Below are 15,741 nucleotides of genomic sequence, written 5' to 3'. Positions count from 1 at the left end.
CATAATACAACACTGACTCAAGCAACTATCATTATACATACCATGGTGTATAATAAAGGCAGATTTATATTAGAACATGCAAGGTACAGGACGGCTGTCTTATGGGGCACGTCAACTTATTATCTCATTGTTTTCAAAGTAGGAGAGTTCACATTAGGGCGGTCATGAGGCTACCCGTTCATGAGGTACGGCGCCCCCCCGGAGCCAGCCCGCAGCCTACGATTCTTTCCCCTTCGTGCCATGTTGTCGCCCTGTCATGTATGAACTCCACCCCCATCAGTATTCAACACGTAACAGAAGTGAAAAACATTGACGAGTCATTCTAAAATAGCCATAAAAACTTTTCCTCGTCATAGTTCAACTCCTTGTAGAGGGAACGAATTCACCTTCTGATTCCCTTTTCTTTCAAGGATGTACAGCCCATCTACTCGTCTTTTCGCCTTCTTCCTCATCAAGACCTACAGCAATAGCTGCTAATTCAACTGTGTTAAAGTTCATGTTATTATTGCGCATGCACATACAAAAAGCACTTCCTGACGTGAACGCTAGTAAAACTGATGAAAAATTAAGTTGAAGATCCCAGCCACTGCCATGCCGTAAGCAGCCCAGTGTAATGTAAATACAAACGCCTACAAACGTTCTAATATAAATCGACCTTAAACCACCCCTAGGAGAATATTTCCCATGTAATGTCGGGGGTTGCAGACTTGGTGGTCTGTTAGATGGGGGACCTTCCTGAGTTGTTACATGAGCCGAGTGGCTCCAGGGAGGTCTGAGGGATGTGGTTGGCAGTGCATACGAACACATCCCTCCCAAAGACCCCTGTACTAAAGATAAAACTATGTTTCGCTGTGCTCAGTCCCCAGAGGGGGGTACCTGCCTGGTGGCACATTGAGGGTCTTTCCTCAATCTAGGCGGGTAACCACATGCAAACATATATACCACACAAAACACTCACATTGACATAAGCACCAACAGTACACATCCTGGGGTTACCACCCCTAAGATGGAGATCCTCTTTTCTCTCACAAACTGGCCAATCCAAAATCCAGACCAGTAGCTGTTGGGTGAAGCGAGTAGTGAGGGGTGTACCAACTACAGGTCCACCCAACACCCACCGGCTGGTTACAAAACCCTTAATAGAGACCGTAGATCTGGAAGGCCAAATACTGGTGAAGTATGGTAGTGCGGAAAGTGGCACAGCTGTTGGAGAAAGGAACGCTGAGTCAGGACAAGGCAACACAACTGGAAATGACGAGTGGAAGCTCACCTCTTCATAGAGGGTGAGAAGACGGTGACATTGGAACTGTACATCCCAACATCTCCAGTGACCTGGGCCCAGAAGACAAGAAGAAAAGAAAAACGGAACAAAAGTAAAAACCAAAGGAAGAAATTTATTGCTTGGAATTGGACTATTGGCTGAAACCTACATATAGTGGAGGGAGGGGAATTTCACATCTACAAGCTCTTTCCTCCTGTGCAACGACATATCAAAATTATGCAAGCCGACCAACATTATGCAAGATAATGAAGAAAAATTAATTCTAGGACTGGATAGTAAAAAAGATGTCGAGGTAATTGCAAGTTTCTTGACGCTGGTTGGTCACAAGGTCTCGGTAACACCCCATCAGAGGTTAAACACTTCTCGTGGTGTTGTGACATGCCGGGACCTCTTGAACAATTAAGGAAAGTCTCATGGGCGAAGTGAAGATGATGAACATTCACCAGAAAGGGCAACTTTTCCCTTCGGTGAGTTTAGTCTTTTCTGGAATTACCAGAGGACTATGAGAAGCGAGTAGGCTCAACTCAGAACATGTTTGTATGTATGTTACAGATTTGAGCCTATATAAATCTGAATCCAAATCCAAACCTCATTAATAATTAAAAAAGAGATAAATTTTAACTTATTTCATGTTTACAATATATGTAATTAAATTCTGATTGGTAAATTTAAATTTGAGCAATCTGGATAAATGAATATTTACCATTGACCATATCACAAGTGCTGTTATTTCTCTTCCTCGTTACTATTACTTTCATATCTCCTTCCTTTTTAGCCCAGGGTGCTCCGTTTGTTCCCATTGAGACTGATCTATGGAATAGTCTTCCTTTTCCACTTTCACTATCACTGTCACTTGTCAGTCCCTCAGAGACGGGCTAAAGAGTTAACAACATAATTATTTTGAACTCATAAATTATTTTGAATTAAAATATACCCGTGAATTAGTATTGTTGTCAGAGTCTCTTCGCCTGATGACTACGTTTTCGGATGTCGATGAAAAATGCGAATCTTTCCAACCACTCGGGTTGACCTGGATGGCATCAAGGGACAACAGGCACTGAAAAGGTCCTGGTGGCGGGAATGCCTGGTCCTGCGGTGTTTCCCTCAAGGCATTCAGGCTCGAATTCCCCCCAGAGCTTGTCAATCTCTTCTGTGCCCCACCGGACAATTCAAGAAGGAACATTGCATTGTTCTTCATAACTAAATGAGTATCGGTCACAGCTGAAAAGTTTTTAAAATATGTTTAATACAATTTTATAATATTTTTAAGTCAAGAGTACCTGAGGTGTTAGAAGTAGGGGATGTTATTTTACAAGAAGGGGAAGGTTGTGGGGGTGGCATGGTGACAGCGGCTTTCTTCCTGCTTGGCTTTTTCACTCCTTGCGTCGATCCTTGTTTTTTCAATCTTAAGTATTTGTCGCGGCATCCGTCACAAATGAGATACCACGAGCTTTGCCCAAAGCCTCCGTCTCCACAGTTTCCTGCCCAGCCGACGCAAAAACTGCCACCGCTGTTGTAGCCCTTTCCTCCTGCATGGGCACCACACCCTGCGTGCATTTGGCGCATGTGGTAGGTCACCGGGTGGGGAAAAACACCCCCGCACAGCTCACAAGAGCCCATTCGTTCACCTGAACATCTCCCTCCGCTTGACTTCCAATCTTTCTTCTTCCTCGCATTCCTCTTATTCTCCCCAGAGTTCTTACTCATACTCCCGCTGGGAGCTGTGGGGCTTGGAAATATACTGTTTACCGTAAATGCCTGAAAATTATGAAAAAATTATTATTTGGATTCAATAAGAACAATCAATATCGCGCACCTGGAGACAAGTAAGAGTTAATTGTTCCCAAAGGTGAACAAGGCATTTGAGTGCAGGTGGTAAAACAGTGACAGTATGTTCGCCAACTCTTGCATCTCCCACTTGAGATTTATGCTCAGAAGTGCCAGCACTCGATGTACCTTCTTCCCTTATTACACTCTGCTGTTTGCCCCGGTGCCTATTTGCATTTGCATTGGCTGCAGATCTCGTTAATGTCTCAAGAGTAGATGGTTTAATGTGTAAATAATTTCCTGCTGTTGAAACCTCTAGAGAATGTCTTTGATCTGCTGTTCGAACTCTAAAAATAAAAAATAAAATATTTGTCTAATTTTCACTGTTACAATAAAACTCTTTTACCTGTCTGTTGGTCTTGTTACAACTAAAGCTCCTTCTTTTGGAAGATTGGGATGGAATTTGAGAAAAGATGCACATGCCATGGCATCATGGACTATCCCTTCATGCCATAGAAAAGCAGCAAAAGTAGCTCTTAGACTTTCAGCCACTGACGGACTCATGGCTTCTTTTATTGGGCCTCTAAAATTAAAAATTAATTTAGAAAAAAAAACAGACACAAAAAATACTCAAGTTACTTGTGATGCCTTGGATGGACAATAGGTGGAGGAGACATTGACTTTTTACCAGAGCTCGAAGTAGCAGCCTGAACTCTGGATTTCCGACAGCTTGAACGGTTTTCATTTGAACCTACAATTAATAATTATTTATAATTATATTTTCTTTTTAAATATTTAGGTGGAACATACCACTGCTAAATTGTTGATTCGGCTTGCTTCTATCAACCAAACCAGCACTCTCTGGTGAAGTTTGAGTCCCTGCTTGTGCCATCGATTTGGAGCTTGAGTCAGTATCAGGTGCAAAAGTATTCTGTGTAAAAGTTCATGTTAAAGAGAGGAAAAAATACAATATTGTTAAAAGAAAAAATCTAACTGTTTCTTTAGTCTTTCTTGGAGTTGATGGTGTGCTATTTGGACTGTGAAGCGAACAGCTACCACTTGGGCTAGGTGTTAAATCCCTGGTTAGACTGCTTACCAAAGCGCTCGTGTCACTCTGCGTAGAGCCTCTTCTCTGAGACGTGCTTTCTCCTCCGATACCAACTAAAAAAATACAAAAAATAATTGTAACGGTTACAAGTATGAAAAAAAGGCAATTTTAACGTAAAATTTAAATTGCGACAAAGAAACAGGGAAAAGGGCTGTTGCATATACCTGCTGGTGACCAAGCAATACTCCTAGGTGAACCATATGCAAGTGGACTGCTACTCATGCTATCTTGTTGGAGCCCAAGACTCCCCTTAGCCCCTGAAAGGCATGACAGTTTACCAAACAGTGGATCAAAGCTGACGAAAATATTCAAAAGCATCCAACCAATATAATCTAAATACTTTATGCAGACATGCAGAAGAAACGTTTGTCTGTTTAAAAAAAACAAAAAAAAACACGATTTTTTATAAACGTAAACATAAATTTCACATATCCTCCAATCAAATACTGTACAAAAAGACGTTGCTTAGAACAATGTAAATCATGCTGGTCTTTACGTTATGGCCATCTAAGTGCAATGTTACAAATGGTCAATTTAGACAAAGGTTTTGCATTCAAGGGTTCACCATAACCAAAATAACATAAGATAAATTTATTTTTCTGCAATAAAAATAATATATTTTTGAAAAAGTGTTGATCTTGAGAATACCTTGGCTTCGATGGCGGCCTGGAAGTGCTATAAACCAAGAAAACTATCATCTTCTAGCATGCCAAAAATTACATAGAATATAGATGAGAAAAGGTGCTTAAACGATACTATTTTTATAACAGTTGGTTTTGTAAATAATAAATTATATTCTTTCATAAAAAGATTAATATATATTATATTGGATTTCCACATTTTTTTAGTAGTTATATTTTTATAACAGTTTCAGTTTTTTTTAAGAACAATAATACTTGCTTCATTATTCTTTTATTGCTGATGTTGAAATTCAATTTTCAGGAGCACTTTGCACTCTGTTAAATTAAATATGTATTAAGTTAAGAAAAGTTAAGTTCAGCAGCAGCAATGACCAGAGGCGGCGTCGAAGGAGGAGCGGCCGTCCAACGAGGACCACCCATGGAACCCGGAGGACGACCCGAGGAAGGATGCTGCTGACGGAGGAAGAGTACCCTGGGCATCCGCCCAGGTAATAGTTCGAAATATCGAAAAAAAATGTATTAAGTTAAAAAAAGTTAAGTTCAGCATCAGCAATGAAAGGAATATTTCATTATATATCTATTGCTGTATGTTTCACGATTTGTTGGTGAAGAAAGAAAATTCGAGTGTTCTGTGACATAAATCTTTTTTATTCTGTTCTTTAATTTATGTGTATGTATAACCACATTTGTTAGGGCTGCTGATGATGTTTCGATGTACATAAGCTCAACTCTGAATTGAACAAGCACTTTGATTTTTGCCAGTCTGGGGTCAGATCTCGATTTTATCATCCTGCCAGAAGCTGTCAGCTGTTAGTCATTTCAGCGGTCCTAGATAATTGAGATCTTTGAAATAAAGGCAACCCTGACTTTCAGAAAAGGTATCTGATATAGTACAGTCATGGATCAAAGGTGTAGGGGAAAATTGTACCTTAGAAAAAAACCCTAGCTCAATCCAATTATCTTCCAAGCTGAGGTCCATGCAATTGAATTTTGTGAGGAGTTTATAAAGAAGAAAGTAAAAGGTACAAGATTTTTTTAAAAGGCAGCTATAAAGACACAAAATGTATGCTGTCAGCCCAAAACTAGTCTGGGAATGCCTAAATTGCCTAATGGCTCCAGGAGAACAAAAACAACCTTGAAGTGGATTCCAGGGCATTGAAGGAAATGACAGGCTGACTAAATAGCCAAAGTAGGGGCAGCCCTGTCAATCTGTCGGACCAAAACCAGGACGTGTGTTAAAGTTGGAGCTGGATGGGTTGAGAAAGAAAAAACTGACTGGACCCCAGCATCAGGAGTAAGGCAAGCTAAGACACTTATAAATCTCTCAAAAAGAAAGGAACTCCTCTCTCTCAGTAGGCAAAATTTACGGAAAATTATGAGTATAACCACTGTATTCTTAGCTATTTTTTTAAGGTGGGCAAAAAGGACTAGATGTAGTATGCTTTCAAATCAAAACTAGTTTGGGAATGCCTAATGGCCCCAGGAGAACAAAAAAACTTTGAGGTGGGTTCCAGGACATGGAAGGTATACAAGGAAATGAACAGGAAGAGAAGGGGCAGCCCTGTCCATCTGTAGGACCAAAACCAGGACGTGAGCTAAAGTTGGAGCTGGATAAATGGGTTGAGAAAGAAAAACTGACTGGACCCCAGCATCAGGAATAATGTGAGCTAAGAGTAAGGTGAAGGAATTCCTCCCTCTCCCTCTCCCTCTCCCTCTCTCTCTCTCACTCTCTCTCTCTCTCTCTCTTTCTCTCTCAGCAGGTAAGATTTAAGGAACACTATGAATATAACCACTTAGCTATTTTCTGAACATGGGCAAAAAAAAAGATGTGTATGCTTCAGCTCAAAACTAGTCTGGGAATATCTACATTGTGCAATGGTCCTAGTGGAACACAACAAACACTGACATGGTGATCCAGGACATGAAAGTATAGAAGGAAATGAACAGGCCGACCAAATAGTGAAAGAAGACAGCCCTGTCAACCTATAGGACCAAAAACAGGATGAGAGATAAAGTTGGAGCTGGATAAATGGGTTGAGAAAGAAAAACAGACTGGACCCCCAGCATCAGGAATAATGCAAGCCAAGAGACATATAAATCTCTCAAAAAGTAAGGTGAAGGAATTCCTCTCTCTCTCTCTCAGCAGGTAAGATTTAAGGAAAATTTAAAATTATAAGCCTCTCTAGAAGATGAGCAAACCAGACAGAAATATGACACTGGCCAAATCCTTTGTGAAAGTGAGGCACTAGCCTCAGTAAAAAAAAAAAAATAAATAAAAATAAAATGGTTCACAGAACCTTCTCAAGATTAACAGTGAGATAATTGAGAGAGTATCATCTTATAAATACTTGGGGTGCTACGTCAAGGATAACTGGGACCCTGCATGCAAAAATCCTTTGTAGAATTGAACAAGCTAGAAATTCCTTCCAAAAAATGAGGAAAGTTTTGACAAACTGGGACTTATCTCTCAGGCTTCGTACTCGAATACTTCGATCCAGAAGCTGGAAGCATTCAAAATGTGGATGTACAGACAAATTCTGAAGATTCCTTGGACAGCCAGGGTTACTAATGTGGCTGTATTACAGCGCATGAATAAAAAGCTAAAAATCCTCAATACTATAAAGGCAAGAAATTACAATATTTTGGACACAATGCGCAATGAGAAATATCATCTGCTGCAGGTTATCCTTCAAGGAAAAATATATGGGAAGCGTGGACCAGGGCATAGAAGAACACAGCTGATCTATTTAGAATACCTTTGGATCGAAACCAGTTCAGGCTACTGATCGCCAACGTTCTATGAGGACATGACTTCTTGATGAATAAGAAGAAGGCACTAGCCCATAATGGTATACCCACTTTGGTAAGATAATTCTCACTCAGAGAGGAACCTCATTCACTCAGGCAACTTGGACTACTTGCTATTCCTCCTTCACCCTTTACAAATAATTTAAAACTTATACAATTGAGGATTGTGGGGTATTCAACATTTCACCATCATATTACTCATTCATGCTAATAAATACATTCCCTCCAATATGCACAAAAGGAACACAAAATGGGATATTTATCAGTATAAAACAACAACTTCCAAAACAGAAATAGGAGACTCAAATTCAAATAATCACTACTGAGCTGCATTGGGTAGCATTCCTACAAGCTCTCTATACAGAGCCATGGAAGCCTTTCTCTACATGCCCATAACATGCTTTCGCCCAAGAGTGAGAGTTTATGTGTCAAGATGGGCCAATGAGCCCAAACATACAGAATAACACTTGAATGTTATTTTCTCCACCAACCATAATTTAATAGACTGAAGAAAGGAGCCTGGAAAGTGACACTGAAAATTGATTTTGATCATCAGGAATAAAAGAATAATAAAAATTGGTTGTGTTCTTAAAAAATCTGAAACTGTTATAACAATATGTATTATATATTTCAACTAAGTCTATGGTTAAAAGTATTTTTTTTTAAACTTCTCTATTTTGAAAGAATTCCTATGTGAAAATTTAAAAGAGAATTTTTTTTAGAGAATATCCACTTAGTAAGATTACACACTCAAAACATACGTGCATTTTAAATATTCCGGTTTCAATTTGTACAACAACAAACAAAAAAACGGTTTGTTAAAAGGTAAAACAACAAAACACCAAAAAACATAAAATGTAGACACTACCTCAATGAATACAAGGCTTTTATACCGTTATAAAATGCAATGTATTTTTGTTGAAAATTAACAAAAAGGTTGGTCAAACATATATAATTTTTAGGTGGATGTTTACACAATTATTCAAAAATTAACTACTGCTCTTAAATCATAACTCGCATTTGCCATGCTAGAGGTTCTGGGTTCGAATCCTGGCATAGCCCATGGAATTTTAATCGAGAATATTATGAAAAAAGCATTGCAAAGTTGTTCTGACCCCTCGTTTATAACATCCGATGGTTTGCTGGATGTTAAGCCCTCCTACTATAACAGGAATTACTTTGCTTACTTTAATAATAATAAAAAAGTACATTTATATTATGTAAATTTAGCGATTTATGTTTTGGTGATAAGGGTATGTTCAAAGATATATTATTAATTCAAAACGACTATCTTGGTAAATTGAAAAAAAAAAAATTCTACATATTTTGATACAGTTGGTATTGCAAAATATATTTGTAACTGGGAGAGATATATCACTCGAAATGGAGCCACTTCCCCTGTTTATAATTCAAACTTTTTCTTTGTAACATTCCTCCAAATTTCCATATATTGTTTACATCCTTATGGCCTAAAGTATCTTTGCATTTTTTTTTTTAGTTTATGTTTGGCAGATTTTTTTTTTTTTGATTCCAGAGTTCCCTCGTGAGTACTGCAGCTGTACAGCTTATTGTACTTTATCCCTGGCTCCATATTTTGGGGGAGGGCTCGCAACACAAATGTGAACTTGAGCTCCCGTTGTACTGGTGTTCTTCCGTCAAACTCATTTTTGAAGGGGGTTGGGACCAAATTCAGGGTCGCTGAGATCCGATCCCGCCACTTCCATTGATGAGTGCCGTGTCAATTTCTTTCAATTGCAGCCACCGGTCCCCTTAAGCGTCAGAAAAAGTCCAGAGGCGACGGTGGGGATCGAACCCACGACCGCGGGATCTACTAGCCGAGAGACTGCCACCTTAACCACTTGGCTACCGCGGCCCCCATGTTCGGCAGTTACTGTTTTGACAATTTTTTTCGACACTGGTCACTCTGGAAAACCATTTAAACAAAGTACGCCAAACAAAATTGAAACAAAAACCACTTCATGCGTACCAATGTTCGATTTTACAGTTCTGCTTTTTCATTATTTTTACGATGTTTTATATATGTACAATTTAATAAAGAACTTAGAAAAATGCATTTCATCTATTAACATTTTTTCCTCATGATCATTCGAACTCCTTGACAATTCAAATTATTTTTTAGATCCAAAAAAAGACAATAATATTTTGTTCTTTATTTCAAACTATATACATTTTTATCATTAAATTAATTACAACACGAATTTTAATGTAAACAAAATTAAACGAGATCAGAAGTTCATGAGTTTTAATGAAAATTATTTAATTATGACAAAAAAGTAAATTAAAATATATTGGCATGTTGGACCTGGACTGTAGATTAAAGAATAAAATGCCACATACTTTGTATTTTCATTATTCATCATGAAAATTCATTGTTTATTTTCATTTTAGCCAATTCCAATTGTCTGCTCAAAAAAACTATTTGAATGTCCATGTTTAAAAGGAAAACCAATGAATTATGAACGTTAGAATTTTATTTTTGTCAATATTATTGCATGTACCCCATCATAAGACAGAAGGATTAAAAATATGTAATTTATTGACAAACTATTCAAGTTAAAAAAAAAACTTTCAATAGAATGACTACTGACAATTATAGCTTATTGAGTAAAATGGTCGTACTTTTACCAAACCATTAAGTCAATCTTTACTTAAGTCCCATTAAAAAAATATATCCTGATATAATTTAATTATTCATTTAAGAGTTCTGATATTGTTATTGGATTAAATTGTTTTAGTACCTGGTATTGGAAGCGGGCTAGAACTTGCGCTATGCGATGTCCTAGACGGCGGCAAAGGACTTGAGCTTCTGGACGCTTTTCGTGGCGTGTCTGGAGGAGTCACGCCATTACCGTTTGCTCGGCTTTCTCCAATAGCTTTTACCAGCTCTTTGACAGATACTCCGAGCAATTCGGGTGGTAGATCTCTGTTGAAAAACGACATTAATATCTACATGACATACTGTTACGCTGGTGTATTGATTATGGTAAAGTACGAAAGATATTTTTTTATTTATTTAGGCCAATTCTGTTGGGTTATTTTAGTCTTCGTGATATAAATTATAGTGAAGCATTATGATGCCTGCTAGACAAAGAACCGTTAGCTTAATTGTTCCTAATTATATTGGTTCTTTTCTTCATTTTGAATGTAAGAAGCAGGGACTTTCAAGTTATAGGTTCATCATCTTGCAGATCTCACCGTATTCTTGTATGAGCCTTATTTGATCTTGTACTAAATTTTTGCATTTTATATTATGTATAATATTTGTATATTTTTAGAATATTTTTTTCTTGCCAGGCTTACTTGATTGATGAACATGCTGTCTTTTTATCAGGCTGAGGTTTATCGTCGGATTTGAGCCATTTGGTCAAAGCCGGGGACTTTGGCACTTCTCTAAATATCGACCTGCTGTCCTCCTTTTGCCCTCCTGCTGGAACCACAGACTCTAAATGACAATACGGCATGAACATTCAACAAAGTGTTTGCCCATTTATGAGAAATACCTTGGTGCGACGTCGACCCGAATACGAACGGAAGTTGATTTGACGACGTACCCTGCGAGCTGAACATGGGAAAGGAGGTGGAAGTAAAGTCGAAAGCTCGTTTTCCCGATTGTGAAATTTGCATTTGTGAATTTGAAAAGAATTCGTCGTCGCCTTCGCCCGTGCATTCATCTGTAAACTCTAAGAAACAATTTTTATCATGCTCTTAACGTATAATAAACAAATACCTTTATCCTTTTCTACAGATTCTGGTCGTAGATAGACATTTTCACGATTGATGGCCAGAGCCCAGGCTTCTCCATCCCAATTGAAACAGTGTTTGTTCAAACTCTCCTCGTCCAATTCGACCCATGTTCCATCATTATTTTCCACCTTTTATAATGACATAATTTAATTATGTAAAGAATGATGTTTATAATTATACTTACATGGTCGATGACCGTAATGCAGTTTCCTTGTGTTAACATTCCAACAGGAGGAGCTTTAAGGCTTGGGTTACTTCTGATATTATGCCCTGATGCTCCGCATTTAACGACTCTGTACTGCGTCGCTCTTTTTGTTTTACTAAAGTCAGAAATTACAAAATTAAAAAAAAATCACATCAGTTTAAATAATGATTTATTGACTTACGGTGATTCTATTATAGGAGATTTTCTAACATTCGGATCCCTGATGGCATTTTCAATAATTGATTTTGGCTCCTGAACGGGAAGGAGTAATGTTTTACCAAGATGTTGATTAAATTGAAGACACCAAGCTTCAGCATAGGCACCTTCGCAGTATTGTCGAATTGTCTCCTGGTTCAATCTAAGCCAAACGCCATCATCATTGTGTATCTAAAAAAAAGGTTTTTAATTTTGATATTTTCTGCTATTTTATTTTTTGTTTTTTAAAATACCTCGTCGATGAAAGCTATTGTTCCATTAACATGAACCACCCCAATCTGTTCACTTTGAAGAGAGGGGTGAGCCCTGACTCTCAACCCGGCTGAATTTCTTGCGACAAATTTTCTCAATTTGTTCGGCTGTTGAGTCGCTTTTCTCACAACGGATTGAGACGGAGGTGTCATACCCTGAGGAGGTTCTTTCACTTCTACTTTATACCCCTGGGAGAAAATGTCTCGTAGAATAAATTTTTATAAGATATATTACACAATATTATTACTTCATGCATTGGGTAGCCGTCAATTGTTGTGAGTATTGAATACCACCCGATACTCGCCGGTGTCCAAGTGGCACTGTACGAACCGTCACAGTTAGGCCTGACTAGCATGTTTTCACTCGATCTTTTGATCACAGGAGATGTGTAACGCAATTCTTCAAAAGAATAATTTTCGTATGCCTACAGAATAAAAAATACAGGGAATAGAAATTGCTTAATCTTTATTATTAATGGTACAACCTTCATGATTGTTATGGCTGCGTAACACATTTTATCCTTGATTGTCACCTCGTACGGTACATCGAGGCAGGGTAAGGCATGACCTCCGAATGTCAGTTCATCTGGTTGACTTATTCTACGCATTTTCCTATTTGCGTCTGAGCCTCCTAGTTCCTTTTTGTCAATAGGAACAGCTTTCACTTCAATCTAAAAAAACAAAATATTGCCATAAATATTATTTTAAAATGTATTCTTCAAAGCATACAGGTCGAAGTTACAGTTCTTTTAGATAAAAGTGAAACTAAGTCTGTAATAATTTCTTCAATTTTCTGTTATGTACTAACAATAGTTTTCTAAACATTATTGAAAATTTAAATCATATATAATTTTATTTTATTGACAGTAGCAACAAAATTTATTTATTGTTTTGTTTTTTGCCCAAACTATCATCTCTGCAACTTGTGAAGTAAGTTTTAAGTTTTATGTTGAATTTTAGTTACTCAATAAAGTTTATGTTGTTGATGAAAAACTGAATCATTCAGCCGAATTGAATGAATTTAATGCAAAATAAAACTCGACCTTTTCGGCTTTTCAAAGGTGCAAAACAATAAAAATGCAAATGATTATTCGGAGATCGTGAGATGCGGTCTGGTGTGATGTAGGTTTCAGAAAAACATTTTCTTTATCATGCCAACGTTTCGATCTTTATTCAGATCATCTTCAGGGCCTGGGATTTATAAATATTGTTTAAATTTTAAATAAATAAAGATAGTTTAAATTGTAAATATAGGATGTGAAAAAATGAATTTATACAATGCTAAAAATTTTGGATAAAAAAATGAATTTATACAATGCTAAAAAATTTTAGATAAAAAAAATGAATTTTTTTAGCATTGTATAAATTCATTTTTTTAATCTAAAATTTTCTAGCATTGTATAAATTCATTTTTTTAATCTAAAATTTTCTAGCATTGTATAAATTCATTTTTTTAATCTAAAATTTCTAGCATTGTATAAATTCATTTTTTCAAATTCTATATGTATTGTTAAATGTAAACAATGTTTGTAAATTCCAGGCCCTGAAGATGATCTTAATAAAGATCGAAACGTTGGCACGACAAAGAAAATGTTTTTCTGAAACCTACATCACACCCGACCGCATCTCACGTCCTCCAAATAATCATTGACTAACGGTCACTAAACATCACACAAAAATGCAAATATTCTATTTATTTATTTTATGCTCTCCCAAATACAAATACAATAAAAGTATACAGGTTATAACTGTACATAATTTTACAATTTTTTTTTTGCCTTATGATCTATGCATATTAACCATGGTGACGAATTCTTATGTGTGTTCATATTTGGGGGGGGGGGGAAAAAAGGGCCAGAGGCGACGGTGGGCATCGAACCNTTTTTAGCATTGTATAAATTCATTTTTTTAATCTAAAATTTCTAGCATTGTATAAATTCATTTTTTCAAATTCTATATGTATTGTTAAATGTAAACAATGTTTGTAAATTCCAGGCCCTGAAGATGATCTTAATAAAGATCGAAACGTTGGCACGACAAAGAAAATGTTTTTCTGAAACCTACATCACACCCGACCGCATCTCACGTCCTCCAAATAATCATTGACTAACGGTCACTAAACATCACACAAAAATGCAAATATTCTATTTATTTATTTTATGCTCTCCCAAATACAAATACAATAAAAGTATACAGGTTATAACTGTACATAATTTTACAATTTTTTTTTTGCCTTATGATCTATGCATATTAACCATGGTGACGAATTCTTATGTGTGTTCATATTTGGGGGGGGGGGGTTATCGTGAAAAAAGGGCCAGAGGCGACGGTGGGCATCGAACCCACGACCTATGAGCCGAGAGTCTCTCACGCTAACCACTCGGCTACCGCGGTCCCTAAATTTACAAATGTTTATAATAAAAAAAATAAAATGAAAATATTAAAAATGAATTTAAACAATTTGAAACCTATATAATTATCAATTATTAATTATAATTCACTAGTTTTCGTGGTCCGCTTTGACCAATTAATATATTTCAATTAATTAAGGTTTTTAGTTGAGATAAAGAAGTCAGTGCCACGAGCGGGATTCGAACCCACGACCTTCGGCTAGATACGCCGCTACACCACCACTTGAGCTATCGCGACTTCGATCCACTCGGAAACTAACTTCCCATCTCTACCATAAAAAAAGGCAAAAAGGAGGGAAAATTCAAAGGTGGGTTGAGATGGGAAGTTGGTGCCCGAGCGGATCGATGTCACGATAACTCAAGTGGTAGAGCAGCAGCGTATTTAGCAGAAGGTCGTGGGTTCGAATCCCGCTCGTGACACTGGCTTTTTTATCTCAAATAAAACACCTTAATTGATTATGCATGAGGTTTTGGTTTCGTTGACCTCGATTTTCTTCTGTTGGAGCCAGTGTACAACTACGTGCACGTCTAATTCATTCGTCTAATACGGACTTTTGAGGTTAGAAACTTGTGTGAAATTGACTTCCGATCAAAAACACGTCTGCCAAAATTTAAATACTCCATATATGTTTAGCAATCATAATTGACCGTATTATTTCAATTAATTAAACTTTGTAAGGTCTTGGTGAGATGAAAAAGTAATTGTCACCACCAGGATTCGAACTCACGTTTATAAAACAAATTTTTGATACTGAAATCTGGTACAAATTCGCTTTTCTAAATTAAAAACTTGTGTACTGAAGTTACTACTAACTAAGCCAAAGTTAGTCTTGTAATTCCGACCCTTAAAAAATATTGAAGAAATTAATACCTACTAAGTAAGTTTCAACCCAAGATTAGGTGAAAATCCTACCAAAGTATTGTATGAAATATGACATGAGATCATCGTTAAACAATGATTTACCGAGTTTACCGTGAGTCAATTATTGGCCAAGTTCTAAAAACGGTTGAAAAGACCAATCCAGATTTAAAATTTGAAAAAAATACTGGACAGTTTTTCATCCAAGATGGAGCAATGCCGAACCGCGTTGAGTATATCAAGAAACCCGGGGGTGAAGACGGAACCAACAAATGACCTAATGACAGTTCAGCATGAGTTCACCGCCAAGCAGCCCAACACCCAGCATCAACCCCAAGTAGAAAAATACCTTGTCCAAGAAGATCAGAGAACTTCCTACACGTCGTAACGCACGCATGATGACATCTATCATCGTTTTACAAATCAAC

The 15,741-nt window shown here is 37.2% G+C and overlaps 1 protein-coding gene across 8 annotated transcripts in view; it reads right to left on the bottom strand.

Annotated features, from left to right (window-relative positions):
• Window positions 1-15,741, bottom strand: part of LOC106673766 (E3 ubiquitin-protein ligase MYCBP2) — a 321,911-nt gene that overhangs the window by 13,530 nt on the left and 292,640 nt on the right. For 4 of the 8 annotated variants that reach the window (XM_024228928.1, XM_024228932.1, XM_024228930.1 and 1 more), the window contains 19 exons: window positions 12,529-12,714; window positions 12,292-12,468; window positions 12,026-12,232; window positions 11,758-11,963; window positions 11,556-11,691; window positions 11,355-11,499; window positions 11,128-11,307; window positions 10,928-11,069; window positions 10,366-10,550; window positions 4,806-4,832; window positions 4,322-4,414; window positions 4,044-4,210; window positions 3,860-3,980; window positions 3,689-3,800; window positions 3,456-3,632; window positions 3,099-3,396; window positions 2,563-3,040; window positions 2,217-2,503; window positions 1,986-2,157 (listed from right to left, as the gene is read on the bottom strand). In XM_024228928.1, the coding sequence (XP_024084696.1) occupies window positions 1,986-2,157; window positions 2,217-2,503; window positions 2,563-3,040; window positions 3,099-3,396; window positions 3,456-3,632; window positions 3,689-3,800; window positions 3,860-3,980; window positions 4,044-4,210; window positions 4,322-4,414; window positions 4,806-4,832; window positions 10,366-10,550; window positions 10,928-11,069; window positions 11,128-11,307; window positions 11,355-11,499; window positions 11,556-11,691; window positions 11,758-11,963; window positions 12,026-12,232; window positions 12,292-12,468; window positions 12,529-12,714 (3,496 nt within the window). The remainder of the gene's footprint in view (window positions 1-1,985; window positions 2,158-2,216; window positions 2,504-2,562; window positions 3,041-3,098; window positions 3,397-3,455; window positions 3,633-3,688; window positions 3,801-3,859; window positions 3,981-4,043; window positions 4,211-4,321; window positions 4,415-4,805; window positions 4,833-10,365; window positions 10,551-10,927; window positions 11,070-11,127; window positions 11,308-11,354; window positions 11,500-11,555; window positions 11,692-11,757; window positions 11,964-12,025; window positions 12,233-12,291; window positions 12,469-12,528; window positions 12,715-15,741) is intronic. The other 4 variants (XM_024228929.1, XM_024228931.1, XM_024228933.1 and 1 more) reach the window with 4 other exon arrangements.

This window comes from Cimex lectularius, unplaced genomic scaffold (assembly GCF_000648675.2).
Source record: "Cimex lectularius strain Harlan isolate CLEC.00 unplaced genomic scaffold, Clec_2.1 scaffold12, whole genome shotgun sequence".
NCBI classification, from domain to species: domain Eukaryota; kingdom Metazoa; phylum Arthropoda; class Insecta; order Hemiptera; family Cimicidae; genus Cimex; species Cimex lectularius.
The sequence above is the reverse complement of the archived record's forward strand: the minus strand, read 5'-3'. Positions and strand labels throughout refer to the sequence as shown.